The sequence below is a fragment of the Strix aluco genome, chromosome 2 (genome assembly GCF_031877795.1).
Source record: "Strix aluco isolate bStrAlu1 chromosome 2, bStrAlu1.hap1, whole genome shotgun sequence".
In the NCBI taxonomy this organism is placed as follows: Eukaryota; Metazoa; Chordata; class Aves; order Strigiformes; family Strigidae; genus Strix; species Strix aluco.
In genome coordinates this window covers 6,324,944-6,345,049 of record NC_133932.1, presented here as the reverse complement: position 1 = coordinate 6,345,049, position 20,106 = coordinate 6,324,944, and the positions used below count along the sequence as shown (strand labels likewise).

Sequence of the window (20,106 nt, the reverse complement as noted above, 5' to 3'; positions counted from 1 at the left end):
CCTGGGAGCGTGTATGCAAGGTTGTTTTGTGCCTGAACAGGAGCAAACTCTGGGAATAGTGCCGCTGCCTACACTTTTGAGGAACTGAGGCCTGTGGGGTCAGGCTCTAAGGGGAACCTCAGTCTGAGCAGTTACCTCACAAAAAGGTCAAGATGTGTCTCATTCTGCAGGATTGACAGTCTCGGCTGTCCTTCTTGAAGAGGCCAAGGCTACTCGTTGGGTCACATTCCACAGGGTTTGCATTCATGCCTTGGAAAGGCTTGGCAGCCTGTATATGGCTCCTGCCTCCCTGTTAAATATGCGGCTGGATTCCGGCTTTGGATGTGCACATATAGCCCAGTCACACTCCTGGGAGCTGCTGTTGTGTTTGCAGCTCTTATATTTTCTCCAAGTAAGCTGTAGTCTCATTACACGCTCTGTAAAGTAGGAGCAAGGTGGGTTAGTGATATAGCTGAAGGAAATCCAAGGGAAACCCATGGCACTGATGGGAACAGGATTTAGAGTGTCATTCACCCACTCTGTGCGTTCTTCATGGAGATGGTGTGGGACACAGCGCTGCTGGGGGTGATGCGGGAGCCAGGAGAGCACCCAGCTCGCCAAGGAAAGATCTGGGGACAGTTTGAGCATTGGTAGGAACCACAAGCTCAAGTTTGCAGGGGTCTGTCCTGAACCAGGGCAACTAGACAAGAGCAGCAGAAGGAGATAGAATACAGCAAAACTCCTGGATTTGGCTTTTGCAGTCTTGGCAAGGCTCTGTTTTTAAAAGAAGAAGAGCTTGTCCCATTTTCCATAGAGGAGGGGGGATGTATCTCCTGGGCTTATATGGGCGCTGCCAAGCCATAGTTGGGGAAGTGGCATCTGTGATGAGGAGGAAGAGGCACATTCCTGGAAGGGCAACTGCTAACCTGCCGTTTGTTGCCTGCCGCTTGCCTAGGTGAAGCAGGCACCCTGGCTACCTTCCTTTACAGAACACATTCATGTCATTGAGACTCGGAACGCTACTGCTCTGGGGGTAACCTTGCTGGTAGGTGTGTGTTGCCAGGGGCTCCTTAAAGTGCCTGGGGAGCTGGGGACAAAGGTCTGACTGTTTGTCACCTGGGGAGAGGAATGCTGCTCCAGTGTCAACATAAGGACTGGTTCTCGCTTTCTGTCTGATGATGGTTGGCTTGTAAATAGTAGAAACCTGTGCTGTCTGTTTGCTTGCTCAGACCTAGGAGACTCTCATTTGTTGTTCATTCCTCTTACAAAGACAGTTTTGGAACCTCTTCTTCCCAGCAAAGGAGATAGATATCCTTATGCAAATGCTGTTTATAGCTTTCCATTAATCATCCAGAAAGGGCTGTCAAACAAACGGCGGAAGGTTAGGCAGTTTAAATCTCCAAGTTAGGCAATTTAATTCTCCAAGTTGCTGACTCTGAAATTTCAAAACGAAAGTTTGAGTTAACCTTTAATGGAACAAACAATAACTCATTCTTGTCCTTGCTATGTGCAGAGTCAGTGCTCAGTACAGAATGCGATGTAAAACAAAATGCCTCATTTTCTGTGTCTATTTCTTGGCCCTCACCCCCCATGTGTGTTGTCATTTCTCGGAGCTTCCATGCCGTACTGCAGAGGGAACACATAAGGACGGCACTACCTTCTAGGCACATAATTTCTGTCTAAAAACATCTTAGTCCTCTCAGACAGAGGAATGTGTTTTCTCTTTGTGTTAGACATCCCTCACACACCCTGTCGCTGACATTTTCCGAGAAGCTGTTTGCGAGAATTACACCAGTGAACATATAAACCTTTCAGGGAACTGCGGTCAGCTTGGGCTGAGCTCTACATTTGACATGGGGAGAGCAGTTCTCAGACAGCATGGGGTGCTAATCCTGGCAGAGTCAGGCCCTTGCGCTGTTTTTTTCTTTCTGTTAGTCTTGAAGGCTCAGTCAGTCCCAGGAGTTATAGAGTACTGACTGGCTACCACTCTGTGTTTGGGCAAAGAGGTCTGTGCATGAGGATAGCTTGAAGAATCGTGCAGAAAATACATTTAATGACCTTAATCACTTTGTGGGGGTTAGGTGTGAGTGTCCTCCCATTATTTGCAAGCAGACTTTGCCCTCAGTGTTCATTACTCAGAATGCTTTGCCAGATGAATGTATCCTAGTGACCTGCTGGAGTCTTAGGTTGGGCCCCAACAGCCATTCCCAGGAATGGCTTCCAGTGCTCTGTTGGTAAAAAGCCTTGGGCAGGTGGTGGATGAGGAGGTGCAGTTAGTCTGCTGGGCTATGTGATGTTATTTCTGACCAGCTAGTCCTTGAGATAACAAATGTATTTTCAAGACAGACAGACATGCAGTACTGACAGAACTGCACTGGTAAATATTTATGTTTTTCATAGGACAAAAGCTCTTGCTGATAAAATTGCCTGTCTCCAAAGTCTGAAAAAAAAAGATTAAATAGGGATGAGCATGAGGAGGGGCTTTGGGAGGCAGGAGAAGGAGGACTTACTGTCTAGATAGGGAGTACAGTGTAGCTGGAAGGAAAAACACAGCAAGAACAAAAGACTGTGGAAGACCTGTCAGGGTCCTTCAGCCCTGTACGACTCCACGTAGGGTGACCCTAGAGTCAGGTATCATGCTAAGGTATCCCTCCCTTCTCAGAGGAGGCAAACCACACCGGTGACATGGCTGTGCTTGTAGCTCTGTGTGTGAGTGTCTGGTTTGTCTCCAGAAGATCGCAGGGAGAGTGCAGAACCTGGCTCAGCAGGGCTCCTTGGCCTTCCCATGACAGCAGGTGATTCGCAAGGGTGCCCTGACCATCTGGAGTGCCAGTTCAAGACAGATCCTGGCAGTGGCTCCCAGGCAGGGTAGAGGACTCTGTGTATTTCCAGCCAAGGTTGGCTCACCCCCTCCCTGTTTTGAGAGGTGAGGGCTTGTTCTGAGTGCTGCTGCTTCTAGCTGCCCTTCAAAGGCAGGCGAGACTGAGGACAGGTAGAGATGATAAGGCAGTGCCAAGCTCTCTTCCTTCCAGACCACTACTGTTCCCACTTCGGTGCTTCTCAAGCACCTCTTGACATCATTGTTACAGATGTGGGATCACAAGGCTGGAAAGATGTCCAACGTTTTTGGCCAAATCCCAAGGTCAGCTTTCATCTTTTTCAGCCTGCTGGCTGCCTTCACCTCTCTTGAGTGCTCTGTCAGACTTGGCTGCTTGTCAGCTTGCCACAACTCCCATCTTCTCCTGGTTCTCCTCTTTCACTGATGGCTCCTCCAGCATTCCAGTGACATTGAAATAGGGCATCAACTTCCTGTAAGGGAACTCTTCTGACAGAAGTATTATCTGTGAAGAAAGAAACAAGTTGTATCATGAAGGCCAGAGAGACTGCAGTCTGGTTCTTGTGCCCGTGCCTCCCCCAGACCACGGAACATCTTCTTGGGCCCTGACCGACCTTCAGTCCCTCCTGACCCCACTGTTCCCTCACACAGGCAAGAGGCAGCACATGCTGTGGCCAGCTGTAGGGCAATGACTGGTGGGCCCAGTGAAACTGGTAATGCTTCGTGCCTGCTGTCGCCCTCCCCTCAGTGAATACAGCTGATGTGTCTCTTCCCCAGGTGCTCACCAGCTTTCAGAGACCATGTGGGACCGGATCCTGCTGTCACATTTGGTTGGATTTTGCTAGTAGATTCAAAAGTGGTAAGAGCTGGGCTGACTGTGTGGTCACAGATCCTTGATCTCTTTGGGAAATATCCTGAATACCTCTGTCTTTTTTGCAGTATAAACATACAGAGAGGAGTAGGCTCCAGCATGAGAGCTGCTCAGAAATGAATGTGGTGTTACCCTGGTGAATGGGACTCACCCTGGTCCTGCAGGGGCTACCTGTGCCTGAGAAGTAGACCTGTTTTTCCAACATGGAAGTAACCTGATCGCTGACGGTGCAGTGAGGTTTGCTGTGGCTCTGACCCAGAGTTAACTGGTGGTGAAAGGGGACACCTCGTTGACGCACTGCACCAAAGGCAGCCATAAATCAGGTTGTCAGCAAGGGCAACAGGGTATTTCTTAATGTGCGTTTCCCACCAGGCCACTATGGCCTAAAGCTATTCTGCTTCTAGTAATGCTCTGTTAAATTATGAGAGGTTTAGTAATCAGCAGAATACTGCAAAATAAATCAAAATTCTTTTTAATTTCAGATTAAAAAGGGCTATTCCATGCTAAAGCAGATGGGAAGTGAAAACCGTATAGTCTGCTGTGTAAGTTTAGACCATCGCAACAACCAAAGAGTGACAGTGATTCTCAGGTGAAAGATTTCCACTCCTCGGTTTCATTCAGAGGCTGGAGGATGAAGGATGTGCTTTCAGTATCAGCCAAGATTGGAGCATTAGCAGTAGGTCCTGTTTGCACCTCTGCCACAGACCTTGCACAGGGCGTTCAGATAGTTCCTCTACCCAGAGAGCAATTATCTTCACAGTCGACCACTCACATTGAAGCAGGACATGAACGGTTGGGTAAACCCAATGCCTAGTCGCTCTTGAAAGCAGAAGGTCCCACCCCGGCTCCTCTGTCCTTGCTGCAGGCCATGCGGTCCTGCCCCACCAGAAACATCACTAGGTGTGACTCCTCTCTGACCACGTGGCGAGCCAGTTCAACTCCCTAACTGGCAGGAAACCATTTGCTTTCTAATTTTACTTTGTTTCTTAACAGGTGACTAGGCTTAGTTCAAATCTGTGCTCTCATCAGTGCAAGGTGGTGGGATGTGGGAGGAGGTTCAGCACAAGTTGTGACATGTACCTTCATCCTGGCATGAGAAGGCTGGAAGTCCTGGGTGTTGAATGCCTTGGAATACAGTTTGCTGACTTTGGTGCCTGTATAAGAGCCACAGCCCCTTCCAGCCCCTTCTCTGCTGTCTAGAAAAGGCTGTAATGTGTCATGGACCTCATCTGCCTATGTTCATCCCTTGCAGAGGTGAACAGGCTCTTTTGGAGTTGAACTGTAGTCCAAAAGACTAAGCACACACTTCTGAAATCTCACACATGCACAGTTAGAAGGCTACTGTGCCCCTCAAGTCATTGTAAGCCCTCCTGAACCCTACTCAGCCTTTCCAACTAGTTTGGTCATCACTGACCAGTATTAATTGGTCTTGATTTTAGCCTCTGGTTGTTACAGAGAAAGTAATTTGGTTTTTGTTAGGTGTTGGACTGTCCCCAGTTCCTCTGGGTATCCTCAGCTCTGCATGGGAAAGCTGTTCACTCCCACTAAACATCCAAACGTGCTGGAGATGGCTCGGGACTGTCAAAATTTCCCCTTTTTCCACCCTCCCTGGGACACAGTCCAGATGTAGATGACAGGATACACAGGTTCTCCTTTGGGAAACTGAACATGGTGGTGCAAGCTGCCTTTCTTTTTCTGCTCTATCACAATCTCTCTGCCCTTCTCAACCTCTTATGCCCGAGAGCTACTCATCCTGCCCCCAGCCTCAAGCGAGACCACGCACAGAAGGAAAGTCTTGCAGGGTCTGTGCCAGTTTCTTTCCTTTATGTGCTCTGATGTCCACCATAATGGCAGACCTGAGAGCAGCAGGAGCTGGCCTCGAGGAGAAGTAGTCGTTTGGTCTGGAGGAGTTCAGCGGAAGAAAACAGCAATCAGAAAAGAGGCCGCTGGTGAACCTGTGTGGCTCTGATGGCACTGCTGAGCCTGGAGGAACCTCTTAGCGCAGCACAGAGGCAGGCAAAGATGCACGTTGCAAATGGGGCCCCTCTGCCCAGTGCCAACAGCATGATGGGCAATTCTAGCAAGGAGACCTGAGCTAGTCCTGGGTATAACACAACCCGTCAGTGATGGGTAAACTGTGGGTCTACGTGGGAGACCCAGGATTAGCTGGCTACCAAACCATGAGCTGTGTTATTTTTTGTTTTAAATCAGACATGGTTCTTTAATGGATGGTGTAGGAGGTCTCTCCTGTTGCCCCAGTGACAAAAGAAACCTCCCTGCTTTTCACTGCCCTAGTGGGGGGAGCTGAGGTGTTCACTGTTTCCTCATTCCTCAGAGTTCATTGCTTAGGCTCACCACTCCTTAGCTGAGTTCAGTTATTTAAGCAGGACAGCCCAGGAGAATATATCATGCGAAGGACAGGGGCTGTGCAGAACAGTGTGGGACCTTCGGGCACCCGGTGTTTGACTTCTCTTCATAGATGCCGTGACCATGGCATCCCAAGGCCAGGTCATCTTCTGGAGGTATGGTATTATCTGCATCTGCTTTGGGAGAGGGGAGGGAGGGAATTGCATTTTCCAGACTCCTCGGCTGTATCACCCTGCTGCCAAGGAGCTTCAAGACAGCAGTTCTTTGCAGCTTGACTCTATACTGCACTTACCCAAGCTAATTAAATACCAGTACAGCTTCTTTTATACAATCAGTAAGGCCACGTAGCTGCCAGACACCCATGTGCAGGTCATCGACTGGAGAGACATGTCCTAGAAACTCTGCATGGCTGGAATACGTTACCTCAGGTTTGAATGCTGTGGTAGGTTGGGGTATCAATGGCTTGAGAAAGGCTCTGTGTTCCTGCTGTTGTAGGTTGGGATATCAATGGCTTGAGGAAGGCTCCCCGATCCTTCTGCTGGCCCTCAGACAGTCGCTTGCTCCCATCACATCAGTGTGCTGTGGGGAGAAAGGCAGAGGCTGTGCTATGGCAAGTTTCCTTCCTGTGTGGATCAGGGAAAATGTGTGAGCTGGTGTGTGCCTCTCGTTTCAATAGCCTGTTTCCTTTGGAGCTATTGACCCAGTCCTCATGAACTACAGTCAGAAGAAGAAGTATAGTGGGGAAGGCCATAAAAATATCTACCTCGTATCCTTATCTCCTGATTAGTTGAAAATAACCCCCGCCAGATGGGTAAAGTGGCAAACTTGCTTCAGCCTCCAATAAACGTGGACCAAGCTTACATCTAAACCTGACTGCTTGAACAGAGTCACCAAAAAGCTGTGTCTCTTCATCCCAGGTGGGGGCTTTCCAGGCTGGCTGGAGGCAGAGTATGTGAGACATCCTTGCTTGCATTTATTATGTCAAAGAGGTTTCAGCTGTTACGAGTATCAGTCCCACCTGAGCTGAACAGCAGTGGAGAGGACAGTCCACGTGTGAACAGAAGAGACCTCTCACACACGAGCTGTGCTCCAGCTTTCTCACGTGGAGCGTCAAGGAAGAACTAAACAGTAATATTATCTGCACCTTCTCACTGACAAACGTGAGATTGCTAGTAGACATAATGTAACACGGTATAAATAGTCACTGGGCATCGTATTCCTCATGTGTCTGGAGTGCATGCAATAACCAGCTCTGTTACTCTCAAGAGGCAGCCCAGCTGGCTTTTGTCAGGCAAATGCAATAACTGATGCATGTCAAAAAATGCCCGCCTACCCCTCGCTGCTCTGAGAACCATCCTCTAGCTCTGCCGGCACCCCTGCCCGCCCCGGGCAGCTGCGCGCAGCCAGACGGCAGCAGGTTACTGGAAGCAGTGGGTTTCTTCAAGGACATTGGCCTCTTCAGGCTGATCTTGAAATGCAAAAATAGCCCAGAGAGAGAGGTGGATTTTCCAGGAAGCTTCAGAGGAGCAGTGGAAAGTCTCTATTTATTTCAGGGAAAAGCAAAACAAAATTAAAAAAACCAAAACACTAAAAAAAACCTGAATTGCTGAGAAAAGTTGAGCTCTGCAATCATTAACCGGTCATTGGAATGGAAATCCCTTCATTTTGGGTTACCCCTGCCATGGTGTTTCTTTTCCACAGTAAGCTTTGACATAAGGAGGAAGACAGGGGACCTTCCACCTCTTAGTCTTCCAGGTTTTTTGATCCTCACACCTCTAAGCCCATTCCTGAGGGAAAGCTTACTCTGAGCAGAGCTAGAGATCAGGAGGGTTAAGCCTCTGCTACCTGTCACAGCGGGACTGCGAGCCTCTCTCTGTCCCCAGGCTGTGCTCGGCAGCATTCAGGTGGGGAATGACTGAATTTCATGCCAAATTCTGTTTGGCTGATCAGGAATGGGACCACAGAAAAGAGGATAAGATACACAGAGCAGCATCCTGCAGGCTGCTGAAGCGGTGCCGGGAACCAAGGGTGGCATCAGGGCTCCGACACCTCAGCCGTCTGCATCAGTCTGTTCCCATGCCTCTGAAATGCTGGAAGTACAAGGAGTGCTGATGCACAGAAAACTGCTTTTCACTTGAACTGCTGGACCAGACTGTTGCAAAACACGGCTACCGTCAGCATGCGGCCAGGTTGCCAACTTCCTCTTGTTCGCTCTGCTCCAGAGCTACCCAATATGCACAGGGGCTTCCAGGCAAATATTTTTAAGGCCCTTGTGATTCTTGGATCTCACAGTTTCTGCAGAGGAAACTCCAAAGGGTTCTGATTTCCCCTTGTTCCTGGCAAGAGTTGTTGAAGTGGGCAGTGGCATCTGTGTACCCAAAATTGCCATCCCCCCTGTAACAAACAAGCAGCTTTTTCCGTCAGCCCTGCTGCTGCCTTAAACCAGGGGCGGGAAGCACCTCTCTGGATGCAAAGCGAGCTAGGCTTTGCATCTACAGGGGCAGATGGCACCAGCAGGGGACAAAAACATTGGTGCTGGCCTGTTTGTGTTTGTCTGTGAGCGAGCTGAGGATGGTTTTACCTAGCAGAGTGTTAGGGCAGAGGTGGTGTTCAGGCCAGAGGGTCCTTTTGAGGACCAGAGGCAAGTGTGGTGTCACCTGAAGTGTTCAGGGACTGCACGGGAGGGAGTCCTGGCTGCTTTCCTCTGCCATACCCCCTCCAGCATTTACTGATGAAATCCATTGTAACCTGCAGGCAGCGTCCCTCGGCTCCCAGCAATTTCTTCCCTGCTTACTCTTGCAAAGGAGGATTTTAATCTAGGGGGGTGAAGGCAAGTCACAGCTCCTGTGTGACAGCATGGCGCGGCTGCTGCTTGCTCTGTGCTTCCCCGGCGTGAGAGCTGAGGCTGCTTGTGGCAACCTTAGCTGATTTTATAGCAACTATCTCAATCTGGATCCATAGAAATTGGTAGAGCTCCTCAAGGAGGTAGATGTTATTCAGCACATGCAAGAGGCTTGGTGTCTGCCCTGGGATAGGAAAGCACAAGGTTGTCCCACGGTGAGCCTGGCCGAGACCCCGAGTGACTCAGGGTTGAGCCCTGTGGGACATGACCAGTCTTTGCTGGGAGCTGTCACGCTGTGGGATCCACATAACCCAACAAATGAAATCCCCATCCCACAGGCCTCCAGGGGAGGTGGTGGCCACTGACGGGTCCCCAGCTGCCCATGCCCACGGCTGGAGGATATCCACTGCTTTCCTTTGGGATAGGGTCAGCTGTGACCGCAGCTGCAGGGCACCCGAAGGGGGCAGGTGGAGAACTGCTGTCCCCCCTGGTCATGAGTGAAAGCTGGTGAGAATGGAGAGGAAGCCAAACATATGTCACCTCCCAGCTCTGAGGGCGTCTAGGCAGGGGGGTCTTGGTGCGGATGTGAACACATATATGGACTCGTATGAACCTTTATATAAACTTATCATATACTTGTGGTGAAATACTGTTCTGATTCCTTCTCCTGAGCACACTGGCATGTCCAGACAGGTCTTCCTCAGACAGCTTTCCACTGACTTTAAGGATGAAGGTGGAAGGGAGACAGCAGGAGGGCAATCAAGCCTTCTGCAACATCTCCCTTCCTCTCCCCTCCGTCCCCTCTTTCAACCCATCTTCCCTTTCTCCCTTCCCTGCTGCTCCATGTTCACATGGTGCAACTCCCTAGAGCCCTGTATTAGCCCCAGGGTTGTGGTGTCTGCGGTGACTGAGGTGCGATTGTGTGAGTAACTGATGGAGGCACCCATTAACAGTGGGAGGATTTAGCAGCTGTATGGATGCCGACAGGCTCTCCTATGGGAGGCTGCCTGATGTGTTGCGGAAGAGTGTGCTGCAAGCTGGCAAACGCTGCTGAACGCAGCTATTTTTGTGTGGGCATGAGAGCCGTGACGTCTCGCAGCCTGGTCCTGCCTGGGGACGAGATGGGAAGCAGCAGCTCAGGCGTTTTCTGTGTACAACAAGCCCTGGGCTGGCAGTCCCAGATGCTGATGCGGAGTGGGTGCTGTTGGTGCCTGTGCCTCTCACAGCGTGACTCCCTCCAGCATCTTGCTGGGCATGCAAATGGGGTAAAGTTCCCTGCGAGGAGCTCCTGCAGCTCTCTGGGCTTCTCCTCTGACAACCCTGAGCAGGGCTGAGCCCAGCACGCTGTGACACTGTGGGGCATGAGCATGGGAGCTGCTTGTCCCAGGATATACCTGTGGGTTTTTGTGGGGAGCTGCTTCAGGGCTTGCTCTGGTGGGCAGCTGAGGTCGCTGCCACAATGCCCCAGTCCACATGAAAATGTGCCCAGGACCACATGCGACAGCTCCACCAGCTGCAGTGGGAGCCTGCACCTGGCCACGCTTTCAGGGCTTGTCCAAGCCGGGGCTGCACTGGAGACAGGTTATGCTCGGCAAGACTTGAGCTGTGCTGCTCCGTGCCACGCTGCCTGTCACCTCCTCTGCCAGGGCCGGGTCCTCTCCTTCTCAGTTTCCTCATTCAAGAGCCCTTTATCCATCTCCACACGGGAGCAGCCCAAATCTGACCAGCTCACAAACCTGGCCCTGTTTGCAGCCCTCTCTTGCCCGCTCCTTGGCTTGTACCGGGTGTCTCCGGGGGCCAGGGGCCTGTCTCAGTGCTCTACTCACCTCCCTGGGCAACTGGTCCCTCGCAAGTGACTGCTGGGCTTGCTTATGCACCAGGGCATGCAGGGAGGAGCAACCTCCACTGGGACCCACTTGTGAAAGATGACTCGTAACTCCCAGAAACAGCGCCTGAGAGAAACAGGCCTGCAAGAAAAAACAGCCTGAGAGAGATAAGGGATGGAGGGGAGCAGAGGTCCTCTGAGCTGAGGAATGTCTCAAACACTCACAAGTAGCAAAACTATAGTCACGGGGTGGATAGTGCAGGGTTTGGAGCTGGATAAGGCTGCCTGGACAGCACAGGATGGGCTGGAGGAGGGAGCTCTGTGAAGGCAGGATGGTTCTGCTCTGGTGCGTCTTATAAAGTTTCAAGGGCCATCTGCCTGGTGAACGACCTTTGCCTCATTAGCCACGAAATGCATATTAAAGTTGACACCCCTGCATATGCTGATGAAGATTAACAGGATCACGCTAGTTACATCATCCCACGAAGCACCTTACCCCTCCCCATACAAGGGATACAGAGGTATGGGGGTCGACCTAGGGGACGGACCCAAAGAAAGTGTGTATAAATCGAGGGGGGAGCGAGGAGTGAAATACAGAAAGAAAAAAGAAGACATGAAGAAGGGAAGAAGACAGATGCATCCCTGATGAACTCAGATGGGACCAACGCAGGAACCCAGACTGGTGATCTCTATTTCTCTATTCTCTCTCTCTCTTATTTTCTTTTTCCCTTTTTCCCTCACTTCCATTAAGAAATCGCTTGCCATAACTCATTGTATACTTAGCCAGTTATTGTGTGTCCAGTGAGTACATTGTGGGAAATTAATTAATGTCTGTGCATGGACTTTGAGACTTGTCTCACCATTGTCCACTCTGTTGGGGATTTATGAATCTAAGTCACTTGTCTCCCTTGTCTGAGTGGGACGTGACACCACTGCCTCTTCCCAAAGGCAAGGCCTGGGTCTCCTCTCCTTCTGCCACATGGTCCCTCACCTTTGGTGACGAGTGCTCACCCAAATGTTTGTCACTACTGTGGTCATGTGCTCCACCAGTCCACCTTGCCCTGGGTCTACAGCTTCTCCGCCTCGACCTCCTTCCTGCTGGTGGCTCTGCAGACGTGCACCGTAGGCGTAGGGTGAGAAAGGAGGTGGGCTGTGTGGTAATGTTGTCCTTTCTTTTCTCCCAAAATAGCATGACTACAGTCATTATCATCCTGGCTGCGGTGATTGCCCTGATCATTGGGTTTGGTGTCTCAGGTATGTGACTGCTCCAATTTCTCCCTGTTAGCAGCAGGGTGATGAACTTCTGCCCTGTCACTACCTCCGTGTCTCCATCCTGTGCATGGGCTGAGGTGTGATCTTGTGTGGAAGTGCCACCTACAACCTTGACAAAGGCTCACTTTATGATGATTGTATGCCAGATGGCTGAATTAAGACTGCAGAGGTGACTTTAGTTCTGGCCTTTCTCAACAAGAAATCGCTCCTTGGCATTAAACCACAAGGAGCTGTGCTCTCCTTGGAGACTGGGAACTCTTATAGGTCTGAAATAGTGCAGAGATTTACACACACACACGTGTGCTCAGGGCGAGTTAAAAGACACCAGCACTTGGCGCTCAGAGCTGAGTGAGGAAATCCATTCTGGCTCTTAATTTCTGCCAAAACTTGCCAGCGGGCCGGCCCCAGGCTGAGCAGCGGCTGTGCAGGTGTGAGCTCCCGGTGTGGCGGGGCAACTCTGTTTTGCCCCAGGAAGTGAGTTCCTGACCTATGCTTTCATAGCAGAAATTAAGGCTTTCATTTGTTTTTTTATTTTTTTCTGGTGTGTCAGCAACTGAAACGTTCAGCTCCACCTGTTGCTCCATGGGAAGCCAGATGAGGCGAGGAGTCGACAAATGTAGCGTAGCCTGTGCTGCTGGAGACGTAGTGCTGTGTTAGCTGAAATTGAATGACTCAAGCGTGTCCAGAGAAGGGCAACGGAGCTGGTGCAGGGTCTGGAGCACAGGTCTGATGGGGAGCGGCTGAGGGAACTGGGGGGGTTTAGTCTGGAGAAGAGGAGGCTGAGGGGAGACCTCATGGCCCTCTACAACTCCCTGAAAGGAGGGTGCAGAGAGGGGGGATGAGTCTCTTGAACCAAGGAACAAGTGACAGGACAAGAGGGAATGGCCTCAAGTTGCACCAGGAAAGGTTTAGACTGGCTCTTAGGAAGTATTTCTTTGCAGAAGGGGTTGTTGGGCGTTGGAATGGGCTGCCCAGGGCAGGGGGGGAGTCCCGATCCCTGGAGGGGTTGAAGAGTCGGGTTGACCCAGTGCTGAGGGATCTGGTGGAGTTGAGAACGGTCAGTGTGAGGTTCATGGTTGGACTGGATGATCTTCAAGGTCTTTCCCAACCGAGATGATTCTGTGATTCTGTGAAATTTCCTTGGGCTTGGAGCCCTAAACCTACACATACAGAAAATCCTGAACATACCATGCACCTTCTCCCAGGTGGGAGGAGATGATGGTATTTATTGAGAAGTCGGGCAGCATCTGCCAGGATGGGGCACATTCCCCTGCTGCCTCAGAGATGACAAAAATGTGTTGCTCTGTTGGCCAAAATGCAGCCTCCTCGGGGCGCGCTGAGTGAAGACACTAGGGAAGGGCTGTACAGGAAAGAGGACCTGGCTCGAGGAAAGAGCTAATTCTCAAGCTTGCTCCTTAGGATTTGACTTGAGAAGTGATCTGTGTCCCCAGGGAAGGGAAACGCTGAGTTTTAAATGAAAGAAAACAGTTTGGATTCCAGTAAGAGTGAAAGAGCAGCCTCGTACTTCTCTGCCAGCATTATGCCTTGCAATCACATTTATAAATATAAAACCACATAAAGGAAGTCCTGACTAAGAAAAGACATAAAAATCATGCTCTCGTGGCAGCTGCAAAGAGAAAAATCCCTGATAAGCAAGAAAACACCATGCAAATTCTTCTCAAACTAATAAGAGGAGCTACTTTTTGAAGCATGCTGCATGCTAAAGAAATGCTCCTGTGCTTTATCTTGGTATCTAAGCCATAGAGCTCTGCTAGCAGCACTGGTAGCTGCTCCCTTGCAATGTGCTGGTTCCCATTCAGCCTCGGGGTTGGTGTCTGACAGCCGCAGAGTGGTCTGGCCTTTCTCTATGCTCACTGCCTTGCCTTTCTCATGCTGGATTGCTTTCTCCTTGCAGGAAAACGCTCCATCAGTGTGACGGCACTGACGTCTCTGGGGAACATCGGCCAGCGCAGTGTCCTGGGCTGCACTTTCGAGCCTGACATCCGGATGGGCAGCATAGCGATCCGGTGGGCCAAGGCAGGAGTAGCTGGGCTGGTTCACGAGTTTCAAGGGGGGAAGGACCACCTGCAAGAGCAAGATGCGTCGTTTCAGGGCCGCACGGCAGTGTTCGCAGACCAGGTGATCGGCGGCAACGCTTCCCTGGAGCTGAGGGATGTGCAGCTCTCTGACGCCGGCACCTACCAGTGCTCCGTCACCACGGCCAGAGGGAGTGGAGCAGCAGTGCTGCAGTACAGGACGGGAGGTGAGGGGTATGAGAAAGAAAATCCTGCTGCAAAACACAGGCTAACGTAGCTTGGTCAGACCTACCCGCGGTTATGCTGATGCTAGAGCCTGTGTGAGCAGCACCAGCTCCTCCAGTAGCCACCATCAGGCCTTGAACCCCTGAGTAGGACTGGGATTGGGTTTTTTTTTACTTTTCCAAAGGTGTTTATGGCCTTACCCACTCTTTCCACATCCTTGTGATGGAAAAGATTATTAATAATTTTAATTGTCTCAGTTGTCTTTTTTTTTTCTGCTTGCCACGTGTACTCTACCAGCTACTTAATGGACTAGAAAGAGCCCCGAAGAATGGGAGTAGCTAACTGATCTTATAAAGATCCAGATTTTATACCTGTTAAAGATAAAATGATAGCTTTTTCTCTCTAGATTTAAAATATACCTCCAGCCAGGAGAAGGGCTGCATAGTAAAAATTGTAGCCTATTTAGTATTTTTTTCTGTTTTTCTAATGTATTTGGTTTTTAAAAAATGACTAGCAAAGCACCAAACTGCCCATATCATCGTTATCTGAAGTATTACATATTTGCTAAATTCTTCACCTTCTTGTGAGTCAACCACAAAAGACGCACAGACACAGGTGAATTTTCACTTGCGGGAGCTTAATTCTTCTGAGCTCTCTGGGCTTGGCCGTCGTGTTCACCACTGGCACAAAGCAATATGCTCCCACTGAACTCAGCAACATTTCACCCATTTCTGTCACCTCTGGGTCTTTCTAATGAAACTGTGGTGAGTTACACTGACTATACAAAGGGGATAACGTGAGCCTGCACAGGTAGGTGGTCTTAGTGTTTCTCTGGCTAGCTTTTGCTGGCATCCCTGAGGTCCCAGTGCATCCCTTTATCCCAACAGCTCAAGCTGGGAGAGGAAGATCTGTCAGACCTCTCCAAGTCAAGGAAATGCATTTTTAGGACGGGTGACCACTTTTGTGGTGAGGCCAGCTCTGTGAGGGCATCCTCTGTGCTTCAGGCCAGCCATGGCAGGACAGTAATAACTAGCAGAGCTCTTGAATGAGACAGGCTGCTTTTCTGCAGGTCCAGTCTCCTCCTTTGGCCCAGCAGAGCCAAAGCACCATGGGGTGGGCACCAGCTTCTGTGCAAAAGCTTGTGACGGATGTCTTGGAGACACAGCCACTTCCCCGTGTCACTCACAGGGACAAAAAGGCAATACGAGAGTTGGTGTCACAGGAATGTCTGGCCAGTGTCGTTTCACAGACTCCCATTTCTTACTGAAAGCATGTTTTCTGCCGTGTTGCTATCTGAAGTGCTTTCCCAAGCAGTGAAAAAAAAGGCTGCTGGGCTCACAGGCCCCTTATCTTGCAGTAACAGGATGGAAGAACTGCTTGGGACTACAGCAGGCAGCAGTGAGCCTGTCTGAGGTGTGCTTAAGTCCCGTGGGGATTCGGTCTCCTACCCCTCCTTGAAACCTTGTGAATCTGGCTGCTTTTATATTGCTTGATTCAATGTTTAAAGTGATCCACACAGAAAAGGCGTTAGAGAGAACACATGAAATGCTGCATTAGGTTTTATTTCCGTTGAAATCGGTGAACTCTGCTCACCTAAAAAGCTCTCGTTTCTCTTCACATATGTACGTGTAGGAAATCTGATGAATATACAGAGACCTAGGCTAACAAAGTTTTATTTGAGGTGGTCTTGGCTTCAAAACACAGCTGAGTTTGCAACCGGCTTTAAACATTTTGTTTAATCCAGGGATGTTGGCATAAAACCTGCAGCTCAGCCCATACCTTAGTCTGCCCCCAGCTTGGCTGCAGCCCCATTTAATGTCAGAGTCACATCATGAAGCCGTAGATGTTGGTCAGGCTCCCTTCTCAGTCAGTGGAGAGGGTGAGTCATCTTCCCCTTCCCCCAGCCTCTGGTAACAGCAAGCATTTTTGGCACATCTCTCCCTGCTGAGAACAGCAGGTGCCTCCTTTCAGCCACCCCCCTTCAGCAGAGGTGAGCGGGGCTGTGCTGGCTGCAGCCCCTGCCCGGAGAAGCCGGGCGTGCAGCAGACACGGGCAGCCTCTGGCCGGCCAGGTCCTGAGCCCAGTCTCCGCTGGGAGCCTGGATAGCCAGGAGCTCTTGGGAAAGGCCTAGTTTATAAGCCCAAGACCCAGCTTGTAACTCTTAAGCAGAATCATTTAGACACTAAAGCTGTGCCATGACCTCAGCAGATCTTGTCAAACTTGCCCTAGGAGTCTTTAGATCCCCTGTAGCCCAACCGGTACCGAGCCTGTGTTTGGTTGGACTACACGTGGTGCTGCGCTGCCGAGCAGCAAGTTCCCCACAAATACCTGGGACTGACCGGCAGATGCAGTTGGGTGTTTTCACGCCCAGTTCCTAAACATTTGCCTTTTTCTGACTCTCTCCCCATTTTTCCCTCCCAAAGCCTTCAGCACCCCCAAGGTCCGCATGGAGAACGGCAGCAGCGGGGACACGTTGCAGTGTGAAGCGCCGCGCTGGTTCCCCCGACCCGCCGTGCGCTGGACAGCCTACAGCGACGCCGGGGAGTACCTCCCTCACGTTGCCAACACCAGCTACGAGCTGAACGCTGAAAACATCACTCTGAAAGTGGTTTCCTTTCTGCACAACGTTACTTCTAATGCCACCTACACCTGCGTGATTGAAAACAACATTGCCAAGGCTACAGGCAACATCAAAGTGACAGGTAAGAGTTTAACACCATCCAGAGACCACAGGCATGGGGGAGGTTAAACAGTGCAGCACTGTGCATCAGGGGGTTCCTGCAGCACTGCCTGCCCTGTGTGAGCCATTTCAGTCAAGAAAGGGACTGAAATCCATGGTTAATCCAGGCCTCTCTGTTCCTGGGAAGAAGGAAAGGGTCTGTGTTTGGTCCTGCTATTTCAGATGGTTTTTATGGTAACAATTGCTCCCTTGGCGCGGGGACAGAACTGCTAGGGAATGGGGAGGAAGGAAGGACACACTTCAGAAGAATGTATTCCTTCAAATGTTAACCAAAAGCAAACCAACCAACCCAAAACCCCAACTTTTGACACTTTCTTCAGCCAGCTCAGCTTAGATCTGTTTTCTGTGCCAAAGCAGCAGGCCCCTTTACTAATGGCAGTCGCTCTGACTCCAGCCCACCCGCTTTATTTAAAAGACTGCCTTATTCACAGGAAAGCAAACCTTCCAAAAAGCCTGGATATCTTCTCCTGTTCTACATGAGAAGGGTCATATCTCTTCTACAGCAAGGGCTTCGCAGCAGTGGGTCTCCAGCACAAGAGGCAGGGTCTTATCTTTACCAATATTCAGAAAAATGGGGAGGAATAAATATATACACTCGTTTTGCCTTCCCTGCTGCGTTCCCCATTCTGGTAGCCTCTCACTGTTCTTCTGCTACAGATTTCAGCATTACAAGGGGGACCAACTTGCAGCTGGTGAACCTGAACGCAGAGTCTGTGTCCTCGTCCCTTCCAGCCTGTCACTGGATGCTTCTGCTTCCACTGTACTTGCTGTCAGTATAAACCCTCTATAAAACAATCAGAAACACTCTGGACCTGCAGGTAAGCTTGGAAAGGGAATCTTGGAAGCATATATGCTCAGTATAAGCATATGTAGACCCTCTTGCTGAGCTTGGTTACAGCAGATGACCTCTCTCAATCCTGCCAGAATGTGAGGACATCTTCCCCTGTGGCCATCTGTTACGACCCGGACTGGGAGTCCAGAGAGTCGTAAAGGTTCTGTGATCCCCTCAGGTTAAATTAAGGTGAAACGACACCAGATGACCAGTTAAAATGTTTTACTTGCAGTAGAAACAGCTTAAACTAGGAAAAGAATAGTAAACAATGTGGTCTCTTGTTGAGAAATCTAGAAGAAAAGAAAGGAAAGGAGGGAGAGAGTTAAAAAAAAAAAAAATTGAGATTACCAGACCTGAGACAATGCTGGAACCTGGGGTGATAATCTTGGGCGTTGGGTGTGCACCCGGCAAAGTTTTCTGTGGCCTTTTAAGTTCATCTTACCATCTGATTTGCAGACTAGAGGCAGGTTTTCCATGAACTCATTAGCATGAGGGATGAAGAAGGGTGGAGCACGGGTTCTGCACATGCGTTGAGGGGGAGTGGGGTGCATTAACCCTTTTATCCAATTGATGGTCATGGTCTTCCCCTGTCACCCTTACTTTTCCCCCACTTACCACCATTTTTTGCTGCCTTCATGCTTCTTGGGCAACCATCCAGCCTTTTGGCTCCTTCTAGGGCAGCTGTTTCCCTCTTATCAGACTTTTAGCTCCCCTTCAAGGGCACGGTTGCTAGCAAGGCCTGCATCGTCCATACAAAGTATCGGGCTTCAACAATAGAGCCGATGTTTAGCGGTCCTTGTGCTTGATGAGGAACATTTGTATGGGCTACAAGGCTACAATTCCCACCATTGGTAATACAACCGCAAGGGAGTGGGGGGTGCATCCTTCGATACACTCCACACTTCCTTGGGTGACATTCCTTAGACTAATCCAAAGGCCACAGCTTGTCCTTGAGGTTTTCTGTGTCAATGAATGTTTGAGGCATTTCTTCCTCCAGTTCCTTACACCATCCTTTCCCCATCCCCAGCTTTAGGTCCCTCCCACAGGCTCCCTGATGGCTTCTCCTATCACTTTCTGCAAGCTTAGAGATTCTTCTCTCACAGCACCAACTGTCGTCTCTTACTTGTTCCCTCATTCTCTTTTCCTTCCCTTCTCAACCTTCTCTCTGGCCCAAAAGACTGATGTCTGGCTTGCTGCTCTGCGTACCCTCTGAACCTTGGCTACGCTTCATGGTTGCAAGGCAGCGTGGACTTTTTCCTCTCCCTCTTCCCGAGGCCTGCTGCAGTACAAGCCTTGCTTGCACCTGCTTTACCCAAACCCCGCTGCACAGGGCAGTAGCTTCAGTAAATAGTACCTACTACAGACAATTCCAACAGGGCTAGAGGAAGCTGAGCAAACATACCTAGACCCAGAATAAGGTGGACTGTACACAAAGACAGGACAACTGCCTTAGTATTCATCAACTTCAGCGTGGGGTGGCAGGCTCTAAACTGGTGATGAAGCAGAGAGCTACAGAAAATCAGCTAAAAGAAACATCTCTGTCTTTCCACACGGAACAGTTACTACAGCTACCCTGACAGCAGGACATGCTTCATGCTCTCCTCCCTCTCAGGCTGAGAACTTGAAGAGCTCCTCCCAGTTCCAGAGCATGTAGTAGTAGCACAAACATGAAGTCAGCTGATTTGTCTTGTATTATTATTTCTTACCCTTGCCAACAACAGGATACTTCGTTTGGCTTCAGAAAGAGAGTGAGGAATGCAATAAGGAGAGTTGCATAAATAAAGGAAAAACTGATCACAGGAAGATGTGTTCTCTTCTCTGAATAACCCAGTGACCAGAACTCTGATCATGGGCAGCTCAGAGACAAACTGGAAGAGTTTCCTGCAATACAACTGAGAGCTGATCCTTCAAACTCAGAGTACTAAAAGCAAACACATCTTAATTCCCCCCGAACAGATTGATTTGTCCATCTCGTGTCTCGTGATTCTCTGCATGTACTAATAAAACTGTAAATAAGACAACCAGTTAATCTATTCAGTCTTCTCAGAAGACTATAGTCAAACTCCCCTTCTGAAAAAGACATTGTGAATGGCAAAACATTGATGGATTAAAGAGCCAGCAGGCTTGGAATAAGTATTAGGTCTTCAACCTGGTGAACAGCCTGTATGAGGACTGAGGATTGCATTTGTAATGTGAAATAAAAGGGGAACTGCTGAGTAGTAAGTGTGGCAGCAGACAGAAGAATAACGTACATAATGAGGAGGAAAAGAGGAAGACTAGT

The 20,106-nt window shown here is 49.9% G+C and overlaps 1 protein-coding gene across 1 annotated transcript; it reads left to right on the top strand.

The window, feature by feature from the left end:
* The first annotated feature begins 6,166 nt into the window (after window positions 1-6,166).
* Window positions 6,167-20,106, top strand: VTCN1 (V-set domain containing T cell activation inhibitor 1). Its single transcript, XM_074816797.1, has 6 exons — window positions 6,167-6,208; window positions 11,910-11,974; window positions 13,908-14,255; window positions 16,677-16,955; window positions 17,651-17,811; window positions 19,547-20,106. The coding sequence occupies exons 1-5, from the start codon at window positions 6,177-6,179 to the stop codon at window positions 17,770-17,772; spliced, it is 846 nt and encodes a 281-aa protein (XP_074672898.1). The 5' UTR covers window positions 6,167-6,176; the 3' UTR covers window positions 17,773-17,811; window positions 19,547-20,106.